We start from the raw sequence: 26522 nt of genomic DNA, 5'->3' as shown, positions 1-26522 counted from the left end.
GGTGGCCCTACAAAAGAAGGTGACATTCTGTAGAACAGATGTCCCCTCCCACACTACCCAGATTGTCCCTCAACAGTCCTTAATACCTGGCACACATGTCCCCAGAGCAAAGGTCAGCTGGACTTGTGAATTGATGAGCTGCACTATTCAAACAGACAGCTGAGCGAGACTGTGTCCCTATTTTTCATGACTATTGAAGTTCTTTGTTTTGATTCTCTCTCTCTCTCTCTCTCTCTCTCTCTCTCTCTCTCTCTCTCTCTCTCTCTCTCTGTCTCTGTCTCTCTCTGTCTCTGTCTCTCTCTGTCTCTGTCTCTGTCTCTCTCTCTCTCTCACTCTCTGGCTCTCTCGCTCCCCCCCCCCCCCCGCAATAGAAAGACTAAATGTGTGTACCTGGATCTCCAGATGAGACGCTGATGTTGGAAAACAGAACTTGAGAAGTTTGCCAAGTCGTCTGTGGGAGCCAAAGTCCTGCTCAGGGTTCAGATGCTTTTAAGTGAAGACTGGGTTTGAAATTGATGCATGTACCTTTGCCTAGAAAATGTGAAGAATATATGTAGGGGCCCACAGCAAAAAAAAAAAAAAAAAAATAGGGAAGCAAGCAGATGAAATAGGATCCTAGGAAGAAAGAATCAGAATCAGAAGGTCAGAAGTCAGCTCTCTATAGCCTTGAACAAATCACTTCGCCCCTTGCCTGTAAATTCAGTTAAACTTGGGCTTTTTGGAGGCTTGCTCTGCACAGACCTGTTTATGGGCCGTGACATCCTTTATTCTGTCAAACAAAGCACTGTGTGCCTTCTCTGCTTCTGTGACTAACAGGACTAACAGGAATTCTACAACCTGTTTTCTTCCCAGGCAAAGCATAATTTTCCAAACGACACCTGAACAGCAAAATTATTTGTGTTCTTTTGGAAGGCTAGTATGAAAAATAGATAGGAATTAGCTGGGCACCAGTGGCTCATGCCTGTAATCCTAGATACTCAGGAGGCTGAGATCTAAGGAGTACAGTTCAAAGCTGGCTCTGGAGTTTTGGCTCCAATAGTAGAGCACTAGCTTTTGGAACAAATTGGCTCAAGGACAGAGCTTAGGCCCTGAGTTCAAGCCTCAGGACTGGCCAATAACAAAAAGAGAGAGATGCAAATTAAATTCGTGCTAAACTGTCCTGGAGAGTCTCTGCCAGATAAAGAAATAGTGTAGGCCTGCTATGGCTAGAAGCCTGGGAAACTGCTCCAACTTTGTGCACTGACCTTTAACACATTCCCTAAGAAGGATAAAGACTCAGGAAGAAAGTCCAGATGCCCAGCTCCCCTGCCCATAATAAAGACTGTTCCAGAAGACAGTCCCCACTCCCCAGTAGTCTTTCCCCAAACCATTCCCACCTCTCCTCCCTCCTAGTAGCCTATATTCCACTCCTGTGAGCCACTATATGGTTAGCGTGTAGGATGGTTATTGTCACTTGCCTGGAGTCCAGCAGAACCTGGAAGCTGATCCACTCACCATCAGTGGTGAGATCAGAGCTAACCAGGTCTTTCAGGACTCTAGCTCCCCATCCCTTTCCCTGAGGTGTAGAGAATGACACCTCTCTGTATCCTAAGCCCCAGAACCAGTGGCTGTGACTTGTTTTAGAACAAAGAATCTTTGCTGATTTTATCCAGTTAAGGCTCTGTAGTGAGGGGATGCTGGATTGTCTGAGTGGGACCTAAATCCAGTGACAAATGTCCTCATTAAAAATGAAGAGGATCTAGGCATTGGTGGATCACATCCATCGTCACAGCTACTCAGGAGGTGGCACTAGGGAGGGGCTGGAGTTCCAGTCTAGTCCAGACAAAAAAGTTTGAGAGATCCTATCTCTACCAGTGACTGGATGTGGTGTCATGTGACTGTCATCCTTTCTGCAGGAGAAGCATCAATAGGATGAGCTCTGTCTAAACCAGCCCCTGGCCAAAAGTGAGACCCTGCCTCAAAACCAAGGGAAGGAAGGAGGTTTTATATTTCCAGACTCCAGAATTAGGAAAGACATGGTGGCTTCAACCTATAAATCCTGGGGTATCATGGAGGCGTGGTTCAAGAGATAGAGCACTTTTCTAGCAAGCCCAATGGTTTGAATTCAAATCCTAGTATTCTAAAAGAGAGAAAGGAGACAGAGGGAGGGAGGGAGGGAGGAAAGCAAGAGAGAGAGGAGGAGGAAGGCCTGTAGATAATAGTTAAGGGACTCTAAGAAAGCTCCACTTTCTTCTACCCTTTTTCCCCCTTTCCAGTCTTAAGATCCACATATGTGCCTTTGCGCACGCGCGCGTGCACACACACACACACACACACACACACACACACACACACACACACAATGAACCAAGAGAGGAAGGGAAGATCAGTAATGAGAGAGCCCACTAATGGATTGGCTTAAGTATAGAACAACAGCCCATCACGGCTCTAGAAAATAATCAATCAAGCACTTAATTTTAAACATAAAAGTAAGCTGCCAGGAGACTGTTAATAGATAACCAAATAAATTAACAGTTGTAGGTGGGATCTGAAACCAGGTCAGAGTTTCCACAGAGCTCAGGAGCTCCATGCATATAAAGGGCCTCTCCAGCCAGGCACTTGATCTCATACTGTTTCAAAAGTGGGAAATCTCCTTTTAGCCAATATCCCTTCTCAGCGGGCCCATCACTTCAGGGAATTGTCCTTTGTGCGTCTTCCATAAATTTTATAACACCACTACTTTAAAATATTGATGTGCAACTTGGCCTTGGCCCAGGCCCGCAGTGGGTTAGCATGGACGTGAAAACCTTCAAGAGGGTATAAACAGGAAGGAACACATTCCCCGCTGACCTTCTGTAAAGGGACAATTGTGTAAGTGCAGTGGTTACCTGAACTGAAGCCTGCTTGGCTTTGATGGAAGGCTCTGACCTCTGAGAGCCAGCTCAGAGCTGTATGGGGACAGGCGGGACTGGAGACTCATCCAGGTAATGCCCAGGGACCTGCAGACTTGTGAAAGGGGAATGAAATCCATCATAATCCCCCAAATTGTTCTTACCAGAAACACAGCTTTTTCCCAATATTCAAAATCTTTGCAAAGTTATTGATGCACAAAAATCAACAACTTTGGAGTCTTGTCTTTTATCTCCACCCATGACCCTATCAGGACAAGTGACCAAAGAGAGAGAAAATAACCATCATAGAGAAAAGGGCAGGAAAGTGGTCCCTAGATTCCAGAGGGTTCCATGAGCACCCTGAGTTTAAAACATTCATTCCACTTCAAATTTCAGACTTGGCTCCAGATTTTGGAGTCTCCGTAGATACAAAATAAAATCCCTTTGTAATAATAAAATTCATTTTCCATCACATTCTTTGTGAAACAAAAAAGGCTGCAGAATTTAGAATTTTGTGCCCTAGAATATAATCACACGTTGAGAGAATATAACAATAGTCTGCTAATCAACTTAGCAAAATGAGTTGATCTTAACTCCATTAGGCTCTAATTCCACAGTGCTCACATCTCAAACACTACACAGCTACTCTGTTTAAGGCAGCAAGGGAACCGGGAGTGAGGGAACATTCCAGAACACACAGAAATGATTCCAACAAGGACTAGTCAGCAGAGTTAGCAGAGCTAACCTGTGCTGGCTCATGAGAGCCAATCATTAGCATGTCTTCCCAACTCTATGATCAGGGATAGCATGCTGGGAGCTTAGAATCTGCCACAGCGGGATATTTTCATGCTAAAAATCAACAGGTGTTAAAACTTTACTAGGAGGCCACTAGATAGTATTAGAAAAAAAAAAAAAGGTCTATATATTGAAATGAAGGACCACCTGTCCAGAAGCCTGCTTTAAGTAGGGTTACAGCTGCATAGACAAGGCAGGCGAGGAATGTTCTTTAAAAATGATGACATGACAGGGCTGGGAATGTGGCTCAGTGGTAGAGTGCTAGCCTAGCATGCATGAAGACCTGGGTTCAATTCCTCAGTACAGCGTAAACAGAAAAAGCCAGAAGTGGTGCTGTGGCTCAAGTGGTAGAATGTTAGCCTTGAGCAAAAGAAGCTCAGGAACAGTGGCCAGGAGGAGCTCAAGCCCCAGGACTGACAAACAAAACAAAACAAAACCTGACATGTTATTCCGAAAACCAGAGTTGAAGGAAGATATTGTAGCATATTTCTTGTGTGTTCAAACTTGCTGGAACCCAGTGACTGAAGCAAGACAATTTGGGGCAGGGCAGAGAAATGGCCTACTCACATCTTTTGAGCCCAAATCCTCATCAGACAATCCCAGCCCTGTGTCCAAGAGGGACCTGGCTCAAGCGAACAGCTTAGTGGTTTCTTTGCCCCCATCTCCCAGCTGGTCAGTCTTGGGCCATCTCCACTGGTACCCAATGAATATTCTACTTCTTCTGCCGTTGAGGTCAATCGAGCTGCAAGTGAAACATGATCCAGAGGTAATCTGATCCAGATGATGCAAAGGTGGATAGAAAATATAGGCAGAAGAGGATCACAATAGCTCAAAAGCTATGTACATGTGGTCATATAGGATGAGACGAAACAAAATGAACTCCAGGATATGGAAACAAGAGATTTATCTTTGTGATTGTTGTTCTTAATGTACTATGTTATTTCTTTTCTCATGAGGTTGCTGTATTGACTTTGTTACCTGGTATATTGTATAGACGCTTTTATTTGAAATAGGGAAAGGAAGAAGGGGAAACAAGATGATTGGGAGGGGTGAGGGGAGGGAAAGGGGGACAAAAACATGAGAAGGGGTACCAGTGTGGGAGAAGTAATACACCCACTACCTGACAAATGTAACTGTAGCCCCTCTACACATTACCCTGACAATAAAAAAGAATATGTATGTATATTTATGCGGAGGTTCCTGGGCTCTGGTGACTGATGCCTATAATCCTAGCTACTCAGGAAGCTGAGATCTGAAGGCTGCACTGTAAAGTCAGGTGGCGAGTGAAGTCCATGTTAGTGGAGCCGTGACTCAAGCAGTAGAATTTTAGCCTTGAGTTAAAAAGAGACAGATAGAAATAGTGTGGAGGTGGCGAGAAAGCATTCACTGTGCATATCCCTTAGTCTGGGGGAATCCCTATACAGTTTTTTGAGAAGAGATTTTAACCAAGAGCCATACTTCTGATCACTCTCTTGAAAACATATTCACATCTCAGGAAGACAAAGACAAGCTAGCCTTTCTACTGGACACCATTGTGGCTTAACTTGGCACTTGGCCTTTGGGGTTCACAGAGGAATCAAGCATAAAACTGGGGATCAAGCTCCGGGGGATCAAAAGATTACAGCAAAGGACAACCGTTTCTCAGGAACAGAAGAAGGCATTTCAGGAAAAGATGAATGGGAGCTGAGAAGCAGGCCTGTTTTGGTCAAGTTCTGAGAAAAAGGAAGTTGAAATTCACTGAGTCTTCTTTTTGCTTTTCTGTCACATAATGGATACAAGAAGGACACAAATAAACCTCTTGTCTGCAGAGCCTAAGTATGCAGCAGGACGGGTGTGCTTTTAAGGAAAACAGAACCCATACAGCCTTGAGGAACTGGGATGCTACAATGACATTGTTGAGGGGTCTCTCTGCTATTAGTGAGAAGCTTGGCTGCCTTAGGGGTCCACTAAAACCTGGGAGCTGAGAACATGGTGTTCCCTCAACACCACTGTCTCAACTGGCACAGCACCCCACAATCTGGTCCTTCAGAAGAAGATTGAGCATGAAGGGATGACTCCTGGCAAAGAAAAGCAGGAGCCTCGCTAAGAGTGTGGCCTAGTGGTAAGAGTGCTTGCCTAGCATGCACGAAGCCCTGGGTTCGATTCCTCGGTACCACATACACAGAAAAAGCCGGAAGTGGTGCTGTGGCTCAAGTGATAGGATGCTATCCTTGAGAAAGCCCAAGGGCAGTGCTCAGGCCCTGAGTTCAAGCTGGAGGAGGAGGAGGTGGAGGACAAGGATGAGGAGGACGAGGACGAGGACGAGTCGACGTCTCAGCTTCACCTTAACAATTAGTAGTTTCTGTTCCAGCTGCTGTGTGCACGCCTGGCTCTGGAGAATCTTCCTGATTTCACCATGGGAAAGTTCTCCCACTCAGCTTCTGATGGAGCTGCTGTTGTGGGATTTGCTTTCCAGGCATTTGTTAGTACAACTGGTGTGGGAGTTCGTGTTGGAGACAAATAATGGTACTAGAAAGATGAGCCCACTACATTTCTCTGGGGTGGCTTTCACCCCATACAGCGGTGATCAAGGATGCTTCTCTAGACAAGCAGGCTGGACAGCACAAGTTTGCCATTTGTACGTGTCATTTCCAGCACCTGCAGGACTATGCCTGGAAATGCTCACCAGCATTCTGCAGCCAGCAGCTAGCAATCTGCGAGCTAGATATATATGCATATGTGTGTGCATTGTAAATATAACTGGCTTGAAGTACACCTTTTATAAGTCATCATAAAATACACAACACTCTTTGCTATAAACTCCATATAGTCAGATTCTCAAAGCATGCTTTTGCTCATCTCACCAAGTTCACCTATGGCTGAGAACGATCAGCAAGTGTAATTCTGACATGAATCCTGCTTTTTTGTTTTGTTGTTCTCCACAATAAGTAATGCAAGTACAACTTCTTTCCAGATCAAAAACTTATTTGGATAAAACTGGATTATAGAATATTCCTCACAACTGTAATGTAATGACTATAGAGACAACTTTCAAACTGCATTCATATTTTCTCAATTCCAGATAACCAATATAGCAGTAAAAATAAATAGGATGTGATGGGTTTGAAGGTCACCTTTGCTTTGAATATAACTTAAGTATAGGTTATGAATGATGGAGGTAAACTGAAAGTTTAACTATCAGCTCATAAAACTGACAGGGCAGCCAATATAAAAATTGTTTTTTAAATAAGGAAATAAAAATATAGACTATGCAGAAGTTGGGAATGTGGCTTAATGGTAGAAGGCTTGCCTAGCACTCATGAAGTCCTAGGCTAGATTATCTAGTACACAGGAAAATTTGGAAGTGGTGCTGTGGCTTAGGTGATAGAGCTCTCTCTAGCCTTGAGCACAGAGAGGTTCAGGGACAGAGACCAGGCCCTGAGTTCAAGCCCCAGTACCAGCAAAAATAAATAAATAGCAATAAAATTACATTCAATTTGCTAGTTCTCAGATTTGCCACAAGATGCAATATTTTAATATTGCCAAGTGATTTAAATATGCATTCTTAAATACAAATTTTTAATATAAGCTCATTTACTTTTAGTAATTTGGCTGTTTATTGAATAATATTTAACATAAAATTAAGGATATAAACTGTAAATTTTGTCTTTTTTTTCTTGGCCATTATTTTTATGACCTATGTTAAGAGATACACTTTAGGATATACTTCCTAGATAGTTTGTAGTTTGGGTGTTTATATGTAGAAAAATAAATACTAGATGTATTAGATATAAACTACTGCCTTCTTTAATGTAATTTTGTTGCTTACTAAAAAAAACTTTTCTGCTCTCAAGATGACATCTGCTAACTTACATATATTTATTGCATAGAAACTATTTCTTAAGTCACTTTTTCTTTTTCCTTTTTTTTTTGTCAGTCCTGGGCTTGAACTCAGGGCCTGAGCACTGGCCTTAGATTTTCTCAAGGCTAGAGCTCTACACTTACTTGAGCCTCAGCACCATTTCTGGCTTTTTTTTTTTCTACGTATGTACTGAGGAATCGAACCCGGGTCTTCATGCACACTAGGCAAGCACTGTACCATGAGGCCAAACTCCCGGCCTTCTTAGTCACTTTTAAACAGTAATGTTTCATCTGAGAGAATGTTCATTTATGAATACTGATAATTATTTCAGCTGTTACTTAAATTATGCAAAAAATTAACCTCAATGTTAAAACAAAAAAATATGGAAAGGAAAAGAGAAAGAAAAAAGGAAAGGAGGGAGGGGAAAGGAAAGGAAGGGGAAGAAAGGGAAGGGAAGTTAGAGGAGGAAGAGGAAGAGGAAGAAAATTGCTTGTCCCTAGAAGAGCTACTGAAGGCTTTTACAAGGCCTCTCAATGACTGGGCACTTAGAACAAAACTACTGTGAGTAATGTTTGCAAAGCCTTTCTGGGTCACGACTTTAATTAACTGTTTTTAATTTTTAGAAATAATTAAAGAAATGATTAGCTTCTGTCTGCTTCAGAGGAACTGAATAGCCCTAGCTGACGGCACTAATTGAGGTATCCACAGGAAATCCTTCCTCAGCTTGCATGGTCTTGAAGAATTTCTCCTTTCTCCCTGGCACTGGGAGGCACAGTTAGCTGCCAGATTTTTTTTTCTGGTCCTGGGGTTTGAACTCAGAGCCTGGGCACTACCCCTTAGCCTTTGTGCTCAAGTCTATCTCTCTACCACATGAGCCACGTCTCGCTTTTTCTCAGTGGTTTATTGGAGATAAGAGTGTCATGGACTTTTCTGCTGTGGCTGGCTCTGAACTGTAATTCTCACATCTCAGCGTCCTGAGTAGCTAGGATCATAAGTATGAGCCACCAGCACCCAGCTTAGCTGCCACACTCTGACAGAGGGGTTTTCCAGGCCAGGGAAGAAATTAAAGATGCACATGCCTGTGCACATATTACATTTATTTAAAACAATTATCATTTATTAATTACAATAAAAAATACCAAAAAAATAAAACAATTATCATGTTCATTCTTTCTTACAGCCACCAGCTATAATTTTAGCCTTTGAGCCATAGCTATGCAATGCCCACTCCTTAGAACAGAAGGAAAAAACAGTGCAGAGACCCAGAGGTGCTGGTGTGGCCAGGAGCCCCCACACCACAGGCCAGGAGCAGCTCTTCCTGCTGGTCCAGCTTAGGCCGGGTAATACCCAACTTATTTTGGATAAGCTGAAGGGGATCAGATTGAGCTAACATCTCCCTCATGTGTCTTAAGTTACGGTTTCCTGAACAAGTTCTACATATAATTTAAGGGTACCGATTGCCAAAAACTACAAGTGGGGGGTTACTTGTTCCTAAATGACATGTCCTGCCACAGCAGTATATGACCTCAGGAGAGAAAGCAAGAAGGAAAAATGGAAAGAGAAATGGATGAATCTGACTTTAAGGTTGTTGCTATGAGATTGTCCTTCCTCACAGATATACCTTGGAGAATTTGGAGCAAAAAATTTCACATTCTCTTCCCACTTACTCTCCATTGTCTAGTTCCAATCATAAAGAAAAAGAAAAGTTAACGGAATCCCAGAGAAGCCTTCCACTCCAACCAGGGGGATTACTTGAGCCAAGGATGTGTATGCACTGAGATACTCACAGGGAAAGCCATGGATTTATTTATTTACTCAGCACCAAGTGGCCACTAATATACATTTAATGGGCTTCAAACAAATGAGTCCATTTCTGAGTGTAAACATGCCCTTTCATGCGGCTCTTTTGGAGAATGCTGCAAATGCACGGCCCTGTCCACACAATCAGCATGGCACGCTGAACTGCAATCGCACAGACCCTGCAAATCTTCTGCAGGGAGGACGCATCAATTAAAAATCAGGTCTAGACACAGCACAGCTTGAAGAAACTGCCAGCAGTTCATTGCTAATTACCAGGGCAAACATGAGTACTTCAAAGTTGACAAACAGGGAAACAATTCTCAGACTACGAGTGCTGAAAAAAGGTTTTATCAGCTGGGTGCTAGTGGCTCATGTATGTAATCCTAGCTATTTAGGAGGCTGAGATCTGAGGGTCACAGTCAAAGCCAGTTCAAGCAGAAAAGTCTAAGATTCTTATTTCCAATTAGCCAGCAAAAACCTAAAGTGAAGCTCTGGCTCAAGTGGCAGAACACCAGTCTTGAGCAAAAAAGCCAAGCAAGAGTGCAAGGTTCAGGGCCAAGAGTGTAGCCTAGTGGTAGAGTGCTTGCCTAGCATGCATGAAGACCCAGATTCGATTCCTCAGTACCACATACATAGAAAAACCCAAAAATGGTGCTGTGGCTTAAGTAGTAGAGCTCTAGTCTTGAGAAAGCCCAAGGACAGTGCTCAGGCCCTGAGTTCAAGCACCAGGATTAGCCAAAAAAAAGCAAGGTTCTGAGTTCAAGTCCCAGTACTGGTATATTCACACAAAAGAGTCCCACCAAATGCAAATGCTACCCTGGTGGGTGACCCTCATCCACCATGGTTATGTTCAAAGATGACTGCCTTAGAAGCCCAAAAGCCATAAGGCAATGATCTCAATAAATCCTCTGCTCCCATGAGTATCAGCATACTGTTGCAGACATCTCTGTCATTGCTGAAGTTTTGTTATCAAATGAAAAGCTTCAGATACCCTAGTAAGGGCTCTGTACCTTTTGTAACTTCTCCAAGCCAATACAGTTCCATCTCTAACAGAGCTGCAGGTGTGAGCAGAAAGATCACCAGCAGATTTCCTGATCCGGGGAGACTGGCTCCTGCCCCAGGCTACCAACCCAGAGAAGGCACTCCACTATGGGTCTGTCACCGAGTCCTTTCTGAACCTAATCTCCAAAAGGTTTTGGAAAAGGAAAGAGGAAAACTCCAAGTAATGTTTGTCATCTTTCCTGAGGAACACAACTAATAAAAAAATAAAGAAAGCCAACTGGAAAACAAAAGAAGTAGGTGTGATTCATATTTGAGGGCCATTATCACTGTAGAAAATGATTCACAGCACAGATGGCATTTTCTTTCTTCGTATTACAAGGTAAATTTCTCCTGCTTAATCATTTTAATCAGTTCTGATCTAAGAGACAGCATGAATCAAACAGGTTAAATCCTTAATAAAGTCATAATATTTATTAATCGTAAATCCTGAATATAGAAGATCTATGAATCCCTTAATTACTTCTACTTTATAAACTGGCTTTTTCAAACGATCAAAGAAATGCCTTTATTTTTTCCTTGAAGAACAAAGTCTCAGATGCCTTGAAAGAAAATCGTGATCATTACAAACTCCTCACAGATCCATCAAATATAGACCAGATTCTGATCCAACATCATTTCTGCATTTTTACAATTTTTCACTCAGAAATCCAAGGTGAAAATGACATCAAAAAAATCCACAGGAAAAGAAGGCAAGGAATGCCAGTCATAAAATAAACTATAAGTAAACTATAAAATAACTCCTAAACAACTATAGGAAAAGAGACCGAGATGGAGACACAGGGTGGAAAGACTCCCTGGGGCCCGGAGCAATTGAAGAGAGGAAGCTCATCGGTGGCATTTCCCAGCAGCCCAGTCTTTGGAGACCGGAAGTGGCAGAGCTTCCTTCCCTGAGGCACCTAAGTCTTCTCTATATATGTTAGCCTGCATGCCTGGAGAGTCTTCTGATGCCTGTGCTTCATTCTGCCTCTCCCCTCCCCCTCCTCCCATTTGGGGGAGGAAAGATGAGACTCACACAGCCACAATGACTAGTAACTGGTGGCTGCCACACAGACTCACCAACATTCTGTTACTTCTGACATAGGCAAAGAGCAGACAGAGTGCATACGTGTCTTGGGGCTCAAACCCCAAGGTTTGAGCATTTTAGGTGAAGGCTCTACCTCTTGGCTACATTGTCAGTTCAGCATTTCTTTTTTATATTTCACAAACTCATCTATGTCCATTTAAGAAATACTGCATGCATGAAGCTGTAACCAGATTCCAAGCATCTTACCAGCCCCCACAGATTACTCTGGGGTGGGGGGGTCAAAAGAAAAAAAAAACCTCTGTATATAAAAAGCAAACTCTGTATACAAAACAGATATGTGTCTCATAAGATAAAAAATACTGTTTTTTAATGTCCTCCTGGACATTCCAAACTAGTAAATCTCCCCAGAAAGGACCAAAAGTGCTTCTTGTAGGTAAATGCAAACAGAAACCCCTCGGTCAGGATAGTGGTCTATACCCCCAGAAAAACCACACAGCCTGTGCCCAAAGGCTGTGCACTGATGAACATGGCTCGCTTCTATCTCTAAATAGTGTCCTCCTCCAAATCCGAGGTGTCTGGAGGTTGGGCATTTGCCTAATCCCATGGGTCCTCAGACGGGGTCACAGCTGCTGGCCGGTGAAGAAGGATTTAGTCTCCCTGCAGACAGGATTTACACAGAGCGGACAGCTCAGAGTCAACTGCTTGGAGCACAGCTTGTTTGACTGCATGTGTGAGTGCACCAGATCAGCCAGGGCCTGCAAGACACAGGAGCATAGGTTCATGAGACGCTGTGGGCCGGCTGGTCCTGAGCACCCCCTCCTGCCTTCTGCCCACACCAGAGTCCTGGCTGGGAGATTCTTTTGTGAAATCGCCTGAGCTCAGTTTTATGACGTCTTCCTTTCCAGAATCTCCTCAGCAATGTTAGCAAAGGAGCCCTCCTCTCCCCACCCCTTCTACATTCCTTCTGAAAAGCAGATGTTAAGCTAGACATAGTTTGAGATGGTTAGAAATAGGAAAATTGGTGCTACCTACAGAGGAGAAAAGGGAGGGGGCAGATAAGATTCGATCTTATTTTTGTAATTAATTGGAACTCGGAATGTACTAATATGTGAGAAAAGCAATATTCTGCAAGAGTTTCTCAGAGGATTAGTCCTGGTATGTTCTACTAAAGTGCTCGCAACGCTGCAGATACCTTAGAGAACAATGGATTTCCATTAAGAGATTCTGCTCTTCTGATGTTTTCAACTCCACACTGAATCAAACGAGAAAGGGGGAGGGAACATAGACACATTTTATTTTCCTTTTCTTCCTTTTGTTAAAAAAAGCAACTGAGTATTACAAATATATATATATATATATATATGTAAACAAATAGATGCATAGATCCACATACACAAGTCAGCCTGACCTGGTGTAGCTGAGAGCTGGTAAGTGACAGTCTAGGAGTGTCACCTGCAACACAGCTCTTCACCTGCCACACCCTCTGCCACCAGGGTCCCCTCCTGCAGGTACTCTGTCTCTATGCTCAGGTTACTGGGATGGTATTCTCATGTGATATAATCATTTCTGTTCTAGTTTTCACCATTTTTCCCCTCACGTACATACTTACCAACTCTACCTAAGTACAATGTTGCATTAAATAAAATTTTTTATAAAAATATTATTCACGCTAATTGAAAGGACCTCCAGGATATTGAAACAAAAGCCATATAACGAATGATTGTTGTCCTTAATGTACTATGTTGTCTCTCATCTCCTTTGCTGTCCCTTGATTATCTCACATTGTTACAGTATCTCACTTTGTTATCTGATATATTGAATTTATTTGTATTTGGTTATTTGAAATTGGATAGGGAAGGGGGGAAAACCAAGACGAGAGGGGGTGAGGGGGAGGGTAATGGGTACCAAGACATGTGAAAGGGTATCAATGTATGTGAATTAATGTACCTTCTATCTGGCAAATATCATGTAACCCTTTTACTAATTACAATAAAAAAATATATTGTTCATTTGTGTTCTAGTTTTCACCATTTTTCCCCTCATGTACATACTTACCAACTCTACCTAATGTTGCTTTAAATAAAACATTCTGCTTGCTTGGTTGCTAAATGCCAAAACAAAAGAAATTAATTATAGGCGCTAACTGTATAAGGGATCTAGAATGGATCCAATGAACAGTTGGGTGCATGTATATATATATATATATATATAAAATATATGATACGTAAATACCCATATCTAAATGTGTGTGTGTGTGTGTGTGTGTGTGTGTGTGTGTGTGTGTGTATATATGAACTTTTTTACAGAGAGAAATTTTAGGAAAAAGGATTGGTCAGTAACATCCCTCTCTAAAACTATTCAGTTAATTACACTTAAATTACTGAGAACATCTACTTTTGACTTAGGTAACTAGAATTTTCTCTTTTCCATTGCTGATGAGAGAGCTTATCAAGTGATTGATTTTCTAGATTAGCATTAACATCCAGAGACAGCAAGGCAAACACTTAACTGACTGAGGAAGAGGCTATAGTTTAAAATTTTACAAATTTTAACAGTTCATGAAATGGCACAATGTCACTGGCAGCCAAACATGGTAATGCATTCCTGTAATCTCAACTTCTCCAGAGGAAGAGACAAGAAGATCCTAAGCTAGAGATCAATTTGGGTAACGTTAGTGATATTCTGTCTCAAAAATGAAATAAAGGTTGGCCGGGAGTTTGGCTTAGTGGTAGAGGGCTTGCCTAGCATGCACAAAGACTGGGGTTCAATTCCTCGGTACCACATACATAGGGAAAAAAAGCCGGAAGTGGTGCTGAGGCTCAAGTGGTAGAGCTCTAACCTTGAGAAAGTCCAAGGACAAGGCTCAGGCCCTGAGCTCAAGCCCAGGATTGGCAAAAAAAAAAAAAAAAAAAGAAAAATATAAGGACCAGACATGGCTGAGTAGACTGTTTGCCTAGCATGTACAAGGCCCTGGATTCAGACTTCAGCACCAAAAAACAAAAACAAGGAGGAAGTCATGGCAGCAGAATAACCCTGCTGGCAAAGGGCATTCTCTGACATCACTGCTGGGAGCCAATCAGTCCTCTTCTGGAGGGAATCTAGGAAAATACAGAGTAACTCGAAATGCTGGAAAAATGAAAATATTTATTATAAAGTGGTGTATAATAGAAATGCTTCAAAAATATCATATATACACACATGCATATGAATCAGAAATTTGTTAAGTTACAGAGACCTAATAAATATATCAATTTAGGCCCATGATATTTTTTTTCTAGTCATGGGGACTGAACTCAGAGTCTAAGCACTGTCCTTGGGCTTTCTCAAGGCTAGAGCTCTACCATTTGAGCCACAGCCCCACTTCTCGCTTTTTTCTATGTATGTGGTACTGAGGCATCGAACCCGGGTCTTCATGCATGCTAGGCAAGGACTGTTACCACTAGGCCAAATTCCTGGCCCTATGATATATTTTTCAAAAAGAAAACAGTCTCGGGCTGGGAGTTTGGCCTAGTGGTAAGAGTGCTTGCCTCGCATGCACAAGGACCCAGGTTCGATTCCTCGGCACCACATGCATAGGAAAAAAAAAAAGCCAGAAGTGGTGCTGTGGCTCAAGTAGTAGAGCACTAGCCTTGAGAGAAACCCAAGGACAGTGCTCAGGCCCTGAGTCTAAGCACAGAACTGGCAAAAAAAAAAAAAAAAAAAGAAAAGAAAAGAAAACAGTCTGGGGACTTACTGGTGGCTCATGCCTATAATCCTAGCTACTCAGGAGGTTGAGATCTAAGGATCCATTTTCGAAGCCAGCCAGGGAAGGAAAGTATGAGAGATTTTTATATCTAATTATATGCCTAAATGCCAGAAAGTGGAATTATGGCTCAGGTAGAAGTGCACTAGCCTTGAGCACAAGAGCTCAGGGGCAGTATCAAAGTCCTCAGTTAAAACCCCAGGACTGGCACAAAAAGAAAGAAAAAGAAAAACACAGGAGACCACAAAATCTGAAGAAAATATGAACAAAATATCATTTTTATCAAGCATGTAAAAGCTTAATGTAGCCAGGCACTGGTGTTCATACCTATAATTTTAAACTACTGAGGTGGTTGAGATATGAGAATCATGGCTCAAAGCCAGCCTTGGCAGAAAAGGCAATGAGACTCTTACTTCCAATTAGCTACCAGAAAACCAGAAGTGGCATTATGGCTCTAATTTTGAACAAAAAGCTCAGGGACAGAGACCAGGCACTGAGTTCAAGCCCTAAAATCAACAACAACAAAAAGAAGAGGAGGAGGAAAGAAAAGAAGAAGGAAGAGGGGAGGAGGAGAAGGAGGAGGAGGAGGAGGAGAAGAAGAGGAGGAGGAGGAGGAGGAGGAGGAGGAGGAGGAGGAGGAGGAAGAGAAGAAGAAGAAGAAGAAGAAGAAGAAGAAGAAGAAGAAGAAGAAGAAGAAGAAGAAGAAGAAGAGGAGGAGGAGGAGGAGGAGGAGGAGGAGGAGGAGGAGGAGAGGAGGAGGAGGAGGAGGAGGAGGAGGAGGAGAGGAGGAGGAGGAGGAGAAGGAGGAGGAGAGGAGAAGGAGGAGGAGGAGGAGGAGGAGGAGGAGGAGGAGGAGGAGGAGGAGGAGGAGGAGAAGAAGAAGAAGAGGAGGAGGAGGCGGAGGAGGAGGAGAAGAAGAAGAGGAGGAAGAGGAGGAGGAGGAGGAGGAGGAGGAGGAGGAGGAGGAGGAGGAGGAAGCAGCAGCCGGAGCCTAGTGATATAAAATGCATACATATTTAGTAAAAACTATAATCAAAATATCAACAGGCTCTCTCTAAGGAGTAAGGCTATGATTATGCTAGTCTCTATATTTCGCTGCACTAAGATTTTTATTATTTTTCTTATAAAAATGGCCATTTTTTGCTGGGCACTGGTGGCTCATACCTGTAACCCTAGATAGTCAAGAGGCTAAGATTTGAGGATTGCTATTCAGCAGCTGGGGAAGGACAGCTATGAGACTCTTACTCCAAAATACTCCCAAAAGCGGCAGTGACTCAAGTGGTAGATTAAGAGCCTAGAGAAAAAGAAACTCAAGGACAGACTCTAGGCCCAGAGTTTAAGCCCCAGGACCAGCACACCTAAACTCCTGAGTTCAAGCCCTGCCACGCGCACACACACACACACACACACACACACACACACACACACACACACACACACACACAGCCAAATAGCTACTGCTACTTTAGGGGAAAAATTTTTTTTGAGGTTAATTCATTTCAAATATATTAATATGTTTTAAACATATTCCATCTTCTCACGGAAATAATGACAGTTGGTGGTTTTCTTTGTCTCCTTTAAGGACTGGTTTATCAGTCACTAATACTCCCTGTTGTTAGTAGTAGCTTCAGCTTAATGGCGTGAATGGATGTAAACTTTAATTCAATACAGAAAAAAAAGACCTTTCTAAAGCCTTTTTTTATTTTTACATTCTTGTTATATATATATATATTAATTTTTATGGTATTGGGGATTGAACTCTGGTTCTTATGGTTGCTAGGCAAGTGTCCTGACTTCTAAGCCACCCTCTTCAATGAAAACTTTTGGTTTTTTTGCCAGTCCTGGACTTGAGCTCAGGGCCTGAGCACTGTCCTTGGACTTTCTCAAGGCTAGAGCTCTACCACTTGAGCACCACTTCTGGCTTTTTTTCTAGTATGTGGTACTGAGGAATCTCAGTGCTAGGCAGGTACTCTACCACTAGGTCAAACTCCCGGCCCTAGAACTTTTTCTTTTTTTTAAAAAGCAAGTTCACAACTAGCCAAGGTCCAGACAGAGGACACAATGGCATCACTGAAGGAAACCTGAGGATAATACTGAAATCTCACCTTTGACAATTACAACAGGCCTAAATTTAAAGGTGTTTGCCGATCCGATGCAGGCACCCCTGAACTTCAACCATTGTGTGCCCAGCATGGCACACTAATAAGAAGAACTGGCCCCAGTTCTGCTCCACCCCTTCATCCTGCCCTGAACCTGCACCCAGTCCCACAGAGGGCTGGGGCTCTGCAAGGCCAAGCATGGAGAGACAGAACCCTGACAGAGAATGGGGGTAGGGAGGAGGGAGGCCTTCCCAAGACCCTGTAGAAGCACAGACGTACACGAGAGGATTTTAAGGCTGGTCCTCAGAAAACCATGAGATAGGTAAACAATAGTTTTTCTCTACCCTGAACGACAATTCACATCCATCTTACATTACTAAACACCCAGAGTGGTATCTGGTATTTCAATCATCAGATTGATCACAACGTGATGGCAAACAGCTAATTAAGTAAGCACATAAAAGAGGTCAAGGAAATGACAATACATAGCACTTCCAGGTTTACTCTGGGCTCGGCTCTGAAATGACAATGGCACTACAGGTCTTGAAACCCAACAAGAAGTAGTATATTATCCCAAATAAAAATGACATCAGTGTACTTGGTGAAGGAAAAGAATTGTAAAACAGTAAACAGTCTCCCTCAGAATTAGTAACATGTACCATTATTCTTTCTTGGAGAAATTTAGGGTTTGTGTGCGTGTATGTGTGCATATGTGTGCATACGTGTGCACATGTGTATGTGTGTATGTGCATGCATGCACACCAAATACTGGGCCTTAAAACCCAGGGATGGCCTTGAGCCTTTTTTTTTTGCCAGTCCCAGGGCTTGAACTCGGGGCCTGAGCACTGTCCTTGGGCTTTCTCAAGGCCTACTGATCTACCACTTGAGCCAGAGCACCACTTACAGCTTTTTCTATGTATGTAGTACCAAGGAATTGAACCAGGTCTTCATGCATGCTAGGTAAGCACTCTACCAGTAGGCCAAACTCCTGGTCAGCCTTTAGCTTTTGACTGGCTTTTATAAGACTGGCATTCTACCACTTGAGCCACAGTTTCATCTCTGGCTTCACTGGTTAACTAGAGATAAGAAGCACATGAACCTTTCTGCCTTGGCTGACTTCAAATTGCAATCCTCAGGACTCAGCCTCCGGAGTAGCTAGGCTTCCAGATGTGAGCCACTAGCGCCTGGCTTTGAAATTAAATTGTTACTACTTTCACCTAGCATAGTAAACCATTAGGTTTAACAGAAACTTAAAAGTCCTCTCCCATGGCCGACACAAAGTCACTCGATTGTTTTGATTACTACTCAGATTAAGTAGTATTTGAAATGATGAGGATGCAACATGTGCCAGCGCACAGAGGAAACTGTGTTTCAAATGCACAATTTTCTGCTCTCTAATTTCTCTAAACATCCTTCTAAATCAAGTCATGTAGATGCTAGGCAGATGGGTGCACTTACCTCCTTGGCCAAGACTTGGGCGTACTCAATATCCAGCTCATACAGGGTTTCAATGTGGTCACTGGTAAACGCTATGGGAACCAAAAGGATATTCTTCCTTCCTCTTTCACAAAGGCCTCTGATGGCTTCATCTGTCTGAGGACCCAACCAGGGCACTGGACCAACCTATAGGAAAGGATTGATGTATCAATGCTGCTGTCCATAGCACATGGCTGGCCTCCACCCTAGGCATATACACACTGTTCCATCAGGAGCCAGAGCTTGCTTGACTGCATTTTAGTGTTACGACAAAAATTAAATCCTCCTAGAAGTTATCCAGGATAAATCAATAATCATTTCTGTCATTACAATTAATTACAAAAAATATTAAATCAATGAAAGTCTACTAGTCCCTGGCTTTCTGACCTCTATCTTACTTGCTTGTATAGTTCTTTCTGCCCATGGTGAGTAATCAGGTTCCAGAACTGTCTATCTCCATGAAAGAACCGAACCTAAGCATTTGATAACTGAGTCCTATTAGATGATCTCAACAGATGACTGCCCAAAAATACACAGAAACTACCTACCTTCGACTGCCAGACCAGTCGGTAGGGGTTGGAGTAGCCCAGCCTTTCCATGACTTTGTCAACGGTGGCGCCTACCTCCTGGGGATAAGGGTCGCCTCTGTTGACCACCTGCAGCAGACACACAATCATATTCAGCATCAACACCATGAAGGGCTCCAAGAGCTTCAAATCATTTGCTGACATGGTATGAGTGCCACACCAGAGTCCTTTCTGTCTTTGTGTTGCACTGATGATAATTTCATCTAAGCAGTCAAGGAGATTCCATGGTTTCATTTCTTCATCAGCCAAAGAGAACACTGCATACAATCATCCCCAAGGCCCTGAAGATGTTAAACTATTGTGGGAGATAAGCCTGCTCTAACCAAGGAAGATGGTTCTCTTTTTCTCTCTTTCCAGGATAGGTCAATGATTTTTTTCTCATGCTGGATAGGCCAGGCACTGGTAGCTCACACCAGTGATCCTACCTACTCAGTGGTCTAAGATCTGAGGATCGCCTGCAAAGCCAGCCTGGACAGCAAGGTCTGTGAAACTCTTGTCTCCAATCAACCACCAAAAAAACAGAAGTAGAGCTTGGTTCAAGTGGTAGAGCAATAGCCTTGAACACACAAGCTCAGGGACAACCCTGAGTTCAAGCCCCATAAGCAAAAAAAAGAAAAATAAACAAACACTGGATGGAAGAGTCAAAGGGAATGATTTGTTGTGCAGAAAAGAACGGATCATGTATAGAACTGATAAGCTTATGGTAAATACAAGTGGAACAAGAGGAAGCAGGAAGCAGATCATGATGGCTCACATGACAGGCACCTTCTACATTTTTCCCTCTTCACCCTTCCCCCAACAATCGATAGCAAATGTTTGATACATATCCTATAGGACAGCCTGTTAATGCCTGTGGAACTGTTCAGTACAAATTTTATTTTAGCTGCATCAATATTTCATCGTGCACTGACTCCCCAGCACCTTCACCTTGCTTATTTTTTTCTCTGTGACATCTCTTGTCTTCTAGCCTACCATACTATTTTCTTATGTATTATGTTAACTATCTTTCCTTGCTTTTCCCCAGGGACAAAAATTTTTGTCTGTTTTCTTCATTCCCATATCTAAGGTTGAACAATGCCTGGAATATAATAATTCTGCACAAATATTGTATTACCAAAATCAACAAAATATTTTGTGATTGTTTTTTAATGATTTGATAGCCACAATATATATATATTATATATATATATGTAGTAGAGATGAAAGAAATAGAAGAACAATAGGCTAATGATTGTAGAGCAATCTTGTATAGACAAATGGCCAATGTCTTTAGAACAACAAAAGCTTTGTATAAATCTCACAATATCACCTCAAAGATATCTTTAATTGCAAAGGAGAAAAAAATAGTAATTTTCCCATGAACACATGCAGCAAATGTCACCTTACCCAGTGACCATGGATCATATCACCAGAGGTTAAAGATAGCTATGTCATGGGTCCCGTGGGAAGCTGAGAAAGGCATTCTTACAAGGTGGCTTTCTGGCCAACAATGCATAATCACAATCTGATTATGGAGAGAGGTTCTATAACAGAACTGCAGTTCCACAAAACAATTCTCCCAAATAACAAAGGGACCAGAGTTTGAATGATTGTCATCAGCTGGAGGATACTAAGGGGACACGACAACTAAATGCAATGCAGGACAGTGGACTGGATCCCCTAAGACATTAGCATTAGGGAGAGCGGGTGAAGGCCATGGAAGCCACTTTTCTATAAGTCTAAAGATTGTTTCAAAAGAAAAGTTTAAACCGCCATTAGAAGTAAAATACTGAGGAAAGATCAGCGTTCTTTTCCCATCATCCACCATCTTCCCTTCCCAGCCTTAGCATTCCTCAGTCCACAGGCCCGGCAAAGCAGCAAGCTCAGTCTGAGAGAAGGAAAAGGAAGTGAAATTGAGGGCAACAGCTGGCAAGGCAGCACCTGGAATGTGCCTGTGCAAATGTTTCTTCCTGCCCTGCACGCATCTGTAATCCTATCTACTCAAGAGGCTGACATCGGAGGATCACAGTTCAAAGCCAACCTGGGCAGGATACATTCTCTGACACTTCAATTCTCATCATTCATAGGAAAAACACATGAAGGCCAATTTCATAATACAGGGAAAGATAATATGATCCTTTTAAAATTAAATAGACAGACCTCCAGAAGGGAGAAATGTATATACTGTAAATGCTGCAACGGCTTAGAAGAGGTGTAGGGGATGGAAAACTGCACAAAGCTTGACTTTGGTGACCACCAGATGGCGGTATGGAGCAGTGAGCAGAATGGCCCCCACAGTAAGGCTGGCCCATTAACATTAATCACACTAACAACTGTCTATCTGAACTGACCAAACTAGGTACTTATTCCAAGGCCTTCCATATGTCATATAGCACAAGAGCATGATCTTTCTTGCTTAAGAATACAACAATAGGCTAGGTGTGATGACTCATGCCAATAATGTTAGCTACTCAGGAGGCTGAGATCTAAAGATCTGAAAGCCAGCCCACACTAACAAATCAGTGAGAATTTATCTGCAACTAACAGTAAGAAGTTGGAAGTACAGGCATGGCTTCAGAGGTAAGAGCAGCCTCCAGCCTTGAGCAGAAAAAGCTAAGCAATGAACATGATTACACTGGTGCATTAGTGCAGGCTGGTAAATGTCTAGGAGTGGGATTACTGGGTCACAGGAAAGCTCTATCTATGTTTAGTTTTTTGAGGACCCTCCATACTGCTTTCCAGAGTGGTTGAACAAGTTTACATTCCCACCAACAGTGTAATACCTTCCCTTTTGGCCACATCCCTGCCAGCGTTTGTTAGTATTAGTTTCCTCCATAATGGCCATTCTAACTGGAATGAGGGGGAATCTCAATGTTGTTTTGATTTGCATTTGTTTTATGACCACAGCTGTTGAACACTTCTTCATGTGTCTGTTGGCCATTCTTATTTCTTCTTCAGAGAAGTCTCTAAGTGTTTGGCCCACTTATTGATGGGGTTGTTATCTTTGAAGATTTGTTTTAGGGGGATTGTTTTTGGTAAAATATACTGAGTATATTTTAGATATGAATCCCTTGTCTGATGCATAGCTAGTAAAGATCTTCTCCATTCTGTGGGCTTCCTATTTATCCTGCTATGTCTTTTGCCATGCAGAAACTCCTCAGTTCGATGAAATTCCATTTATCCATCCTTTCTTTGATTTGTTGTGTATTATTTACCACAGCTAAGACATGGAATGAGCCCAGATGTCCCTCAGAGGATGAATGAATCAACAAGATGTGATATATATGTATATATATATATATATACAACAGAATTGTATGCTTTCATCAGAAAGAATGACATTGTCCCATTCGTAAGGAAATGGAAAAACTTAGAAAAAATTATATTAAGTAAAATAAGCCAGATCCAAAGGAACATGGGCCATGTGGTTTCCCTCATTCGTAATAGCTAGAACATATCTATAAATCTACAAGTTAATCTAATGGATAGCAAAAGACAAATTATTACACTGGACATGATTAATTGATACTCTAGAAATTCTCACAGTAAGAACAAGGAGAATAGTCTTAGGAGAGGGTCACAAGGGCTCAATAGCTATGTGCATATGATCATATAAAATGATGCTTATCGAAATGAACCCCAAGAAGTGGAAACAAGAGGTTTTTATACTGTATGGTTTGCAGTTATTCCTTTTTCCTTTCTTTTTTTCCTTTGGCTTATTCCCTATTGCCCCTGTTTTCGGATTCTGTACCCTCTGTCTTGTATATAAGTTCATCTGATTTGGGGGAGGGAGAGGGAATCACAGAAACGGTGGGATAAAGGGTGAAATAATTTAACAGTGCTACTCCTTAAACACTATGTTGGAAATTAATTTTACAATCTGGGGGAGGAAGTTGGAAGGCAGAATGGGAAAAAATGAGGGAAGGGGTAACACTGTTCAAGAAGTAATGTACTCATTACCCTACTTACATAACTGTAAGCCATCTGTGCGTCACCTTTACAATAACATTTAACTTAAAAAAAAAGAAAGAAAGCCAGGTGCAATGGCTCACACCTGTAATCCTGGCTACTCAGGAGGCTGAGTTCTGAGGGTGGCAGTTCAAAGCCAGCCTGGGCAAGAAAGTCAGTGAGCCTCTTATCTCCAATTAACCATCAGAAAATCAGAAGTGGCCCTGTGGCTCAAGGGGTAGAGCGGTAGCCTTGAGCTGAAGAGCTCAGGGACCACACCCAGGCCCAGAGTTCAAGCTCCACAACCCACCAAAAAAAAAAAAAAAAAAGAAGGGCCTGGAGTTTGGCCTAGTGGTAGAGTGCTTACCTAACATGCACGAAGACCCGGATTCGATTCCTCAGTACCACATACGTAGCAAAAAGCCAGAAGTGGTACTGTGGCTCAAGTGGTAGAGCCCTAGCCTTGAGAAAATCCAGGGACCGTGCTCAGGCCCTGAGCCCAAGCCCAGGACTGGCAAAAAGAAAAAAAAAAAAAAAAACACACAGAAAAAAAGAAGGAAAAAAAAATTAAGCAAGGGGCCAGGAGTTTGGCCTAGTGGTAGAATGCTTGCCTAGCATGCACGGGCTCGAAAAAAAGCTGGAAGTGGTGCTGAGACTCAAGTGGTAGAAGGACAGTGCTCAGGCCCTGAGCTAAAGCCCAGAACTAGCAAAAAAAAAAAAAAAAAAAAGGCAAGAATTAGGCTCTGAGTTCAAGCCTCAGTACTGTGTGTGCAAGCATGCATGTGTGTATGTGTGTATGTGTGGGGGAGGGCACAAGGTGTGGTATTTTCATAACCTGTTATAATATGGTGGGAAAAAAAGTCTATAAGCAAACATGCTATATGGTCACCAGCAAACAGTGGTCCTCAGTTTTAGCAAATTAGAGACTGTAATTACTTCTGGAATTCAAATGGCAATATCAAGTTTTGAAGCTCAAAGAATCCAGCTGGAGAGTGCTTGTTTGAATGAAGGCTGGCTGTGCAGTGCAACTCACCAAAATCTGAGACTGAGCTGTGTTAAAGGGGCAGATAAAAGCACACTTCTTTTAGCTTTTTGTTAGGAGTTTTAAAATTACTTTTTGTTGTTGTTGGTCATGGGGCTTGAACTCTGGGCCTGGGCACTGTCCCTGAGCTCTTCAGCTCAAGGCTACCACCGCCCTACTCTGGAGCCACAGCCCCACTTGCCATTTTCTAGTGATTAATTGGAGATAAGAGTCTCAAGGTCTTTTGTGCTCAGGCTGGCTTTGAACCTTGATCCTGAGATCTTACCCTCCAGAATAGCTAGGATTACAGGTATAAGCCACCATGCCCAGCAAAAAATTACTTTGTTTTTCCAGTCCTGGGCTTGAACTCAGGACCTGCTCACTGTCCCTGAGCTCAAGGCTAACACTCTATCACTTTTGAGCCACAGTGCCACTTTGGCTTTTTCTGTATATATGGTACTAAGGAATCAAACCAGGGCTTCATGCATGCTAGGCAAGCACTCTACCACTAAACCACATTCCTAGCCCTAAAATGGTTATCTTTAAGTAGTTGTACAAGGGAGTACATAACATAGGCATAATGCATCTTGAACAATGTCACTCCTTTATCATTCTTCCCCACCTCTCCCAAACCCATCCATCCCTTCAATTTAACTGGTTCCGTTTTCATATGTATATATCAAATATTATGACATTTACCCACCCTTTCTTTCTTCATTCATCTTCTGTGTGCGTGTGTGTGCATGTGTATATGTATGCCAATACTGAGGCTTAAACTCAGAGCTTGAACACTGTTCCTTAGCTCCATTTTTTTTTTCTTTTGGTGATTAATTAGAGATCAGAGTCTCAGGGACTTTCCTGACTTAGCTGGCTTCAAACCTTGATCTTCAGATTTCAGTCTTTGAGTACCTTCAATTATAGGCTTGAGTAATTGACGCCTGGCTCTAAATTTGTCTTTGTTAGAAATCCTTGTATCTGAACATACTTTCCAGTTATCATTTGATCACATTAAGACAAGGTCTAATTATAATATTTTAATTTGAACTCATTGCTATGGGGTTTCAAGAAGTAAGCTGAATCAAGTTAAGTCTTCAATTATAGAGTTCATTCTTGCACTGGGCTTAGAATATAATGAAGCTGGGCCCATTTTACATATCAGAAAATGAAAACAACCCAATCCATGACCACTAGATCACCTAACAAAATGTTCTTACTTACAGACATTGGCAGCGAGTGAGCAGAAAAGAGAATAACCACTTCTCCTCTCTTTTCCAGTGGGAAATGGTCCAGCTCCTTCAGAATATGGTCAGCAAAGCACTAGGGGATATAGAGAAAGGTGAGGAGGAGTGAGAAGAAGGGGAGAGAAAATCTTTTTAAAATGAGAGCTATATTAAAAATCTCAAGTGCAAGCCTCAAAAGCAACAGAACTCTCTTTAAAAAAAAATAATAATTGCAAGCAGTACAGTCTCTTTGCTTTGGTTCATCATCAAAATGGATCCTAACGGTTTCAGGGGCCTGGGGAATTTGATGGGAAGCGTCTAAAGCTCACTAATGGCTCAGTGCAAATGAATGCTGTGAGCTGCGGCCCCTCGGGAAGAGCAGGGCACACTTCCAGATGCAAGGGAGACACAGATGGGAAGAAGTTGTTTTAAGACCTCTCATTTGCTCTGTTAGCAGGAAAACAGCTTACAGGGTCTTTCTAAATCCTCCTTACTTTGGCTTTCAGGCATATTACAGCAAAATACATTAGCCACAAACGGGAGAGAAATCAGAAAACACTCTATTTTTATGTCATCTTCCTCATCTAGATCCTCCCTGAGGAAGTCTTCCTCACAAGCTTCCTAGCCATAGGCTCCATGAAGCCCCATGGAATGCAGAGGAGGAAAGATGTGGACCTGGGGGCCATCTGGCCACATCAAGTGAACTGGAGCTAGAAGGGAGGCCCGCCCCCTCCTCTTGCTCCCTCCTCCTGCCTCCTCCATCCCCTCCCTGCTGAGTTGTCACTTCCCCATTCTAGGAGATAGGTGCTGAAATGTCTGATCTGAAGAGGCTTTCTTTCATCTCCCCCAGTAATCATTCTTTGTCATGTAACCTACAAAGAAAAGGCTACAAAAGATGGTAATGGGTTAGCTGACAAAACTGGAAGATGAACAGAAATTAAACTGGAATGTCAATGTTGAATGTGCGGATGCTCAGTAGCAACCATAAATTGTAGTTATGCAAGAAAATAGCCCTGATGTTGAGAAACATATACTCTGGGTTATTCGGGTTTAAAGCG

The 26522-nt window shown here is 42.4% G+C and overlaps 1 protein-coding gene across 1 annotated transcript in view; it reads right to left on the bottom strand.

The window, feature by feature from the left end:
• Positions 1–10847: 10847 nt before the first annotated feature.
• The window catches only part of Fech (ferrochelatase), a 35142-nt gene continuing 19467 nt past the window's right edge, over positions 10848–26522 (bottom strand). Inside the window, exons 7-11 of the mRNA XM_090353038.1 lie at positions 25463–25561; positions 19258–19365; positions 18692–18856; positions 12585–12644; positions 10848–12147 (exon numbers count right to left, since the gene is read on the bottom strand). Of these exons, the coding sequence (XP_090209164.1) occupies positions 12013–12147; positions 12585–12644; positions 18692–18856; positions 19258–19365; positions 25463–25561 (567 nt within the window). The 3' untranslated portion in view covers positions 10848–12012. The remainder of the gene's footprint in view (positions 12148–12584; positions 12645–18691; positions 18857–19257; positions 19366–25462; positions 25562–26522) is intronic.

This window comes from Megascapheus bottae, chromosome 19 (genome assembly GCF_031878675.1).
Source record: "Megascapheus bottae isolate mThoBot1 chromosome 19, mThoBot2.hap1, whole genome shotgun sequence".
Classification (NCBI taxonomy): Eukaryota; Metazoa; Chordata; class Mammalia; order Rodentia; family Geomyidae; genus Megascapheus; species Megascapheus bottae.
This window is presented reverse-complemented; position numbering and strand designations above follow the sequence as displayed.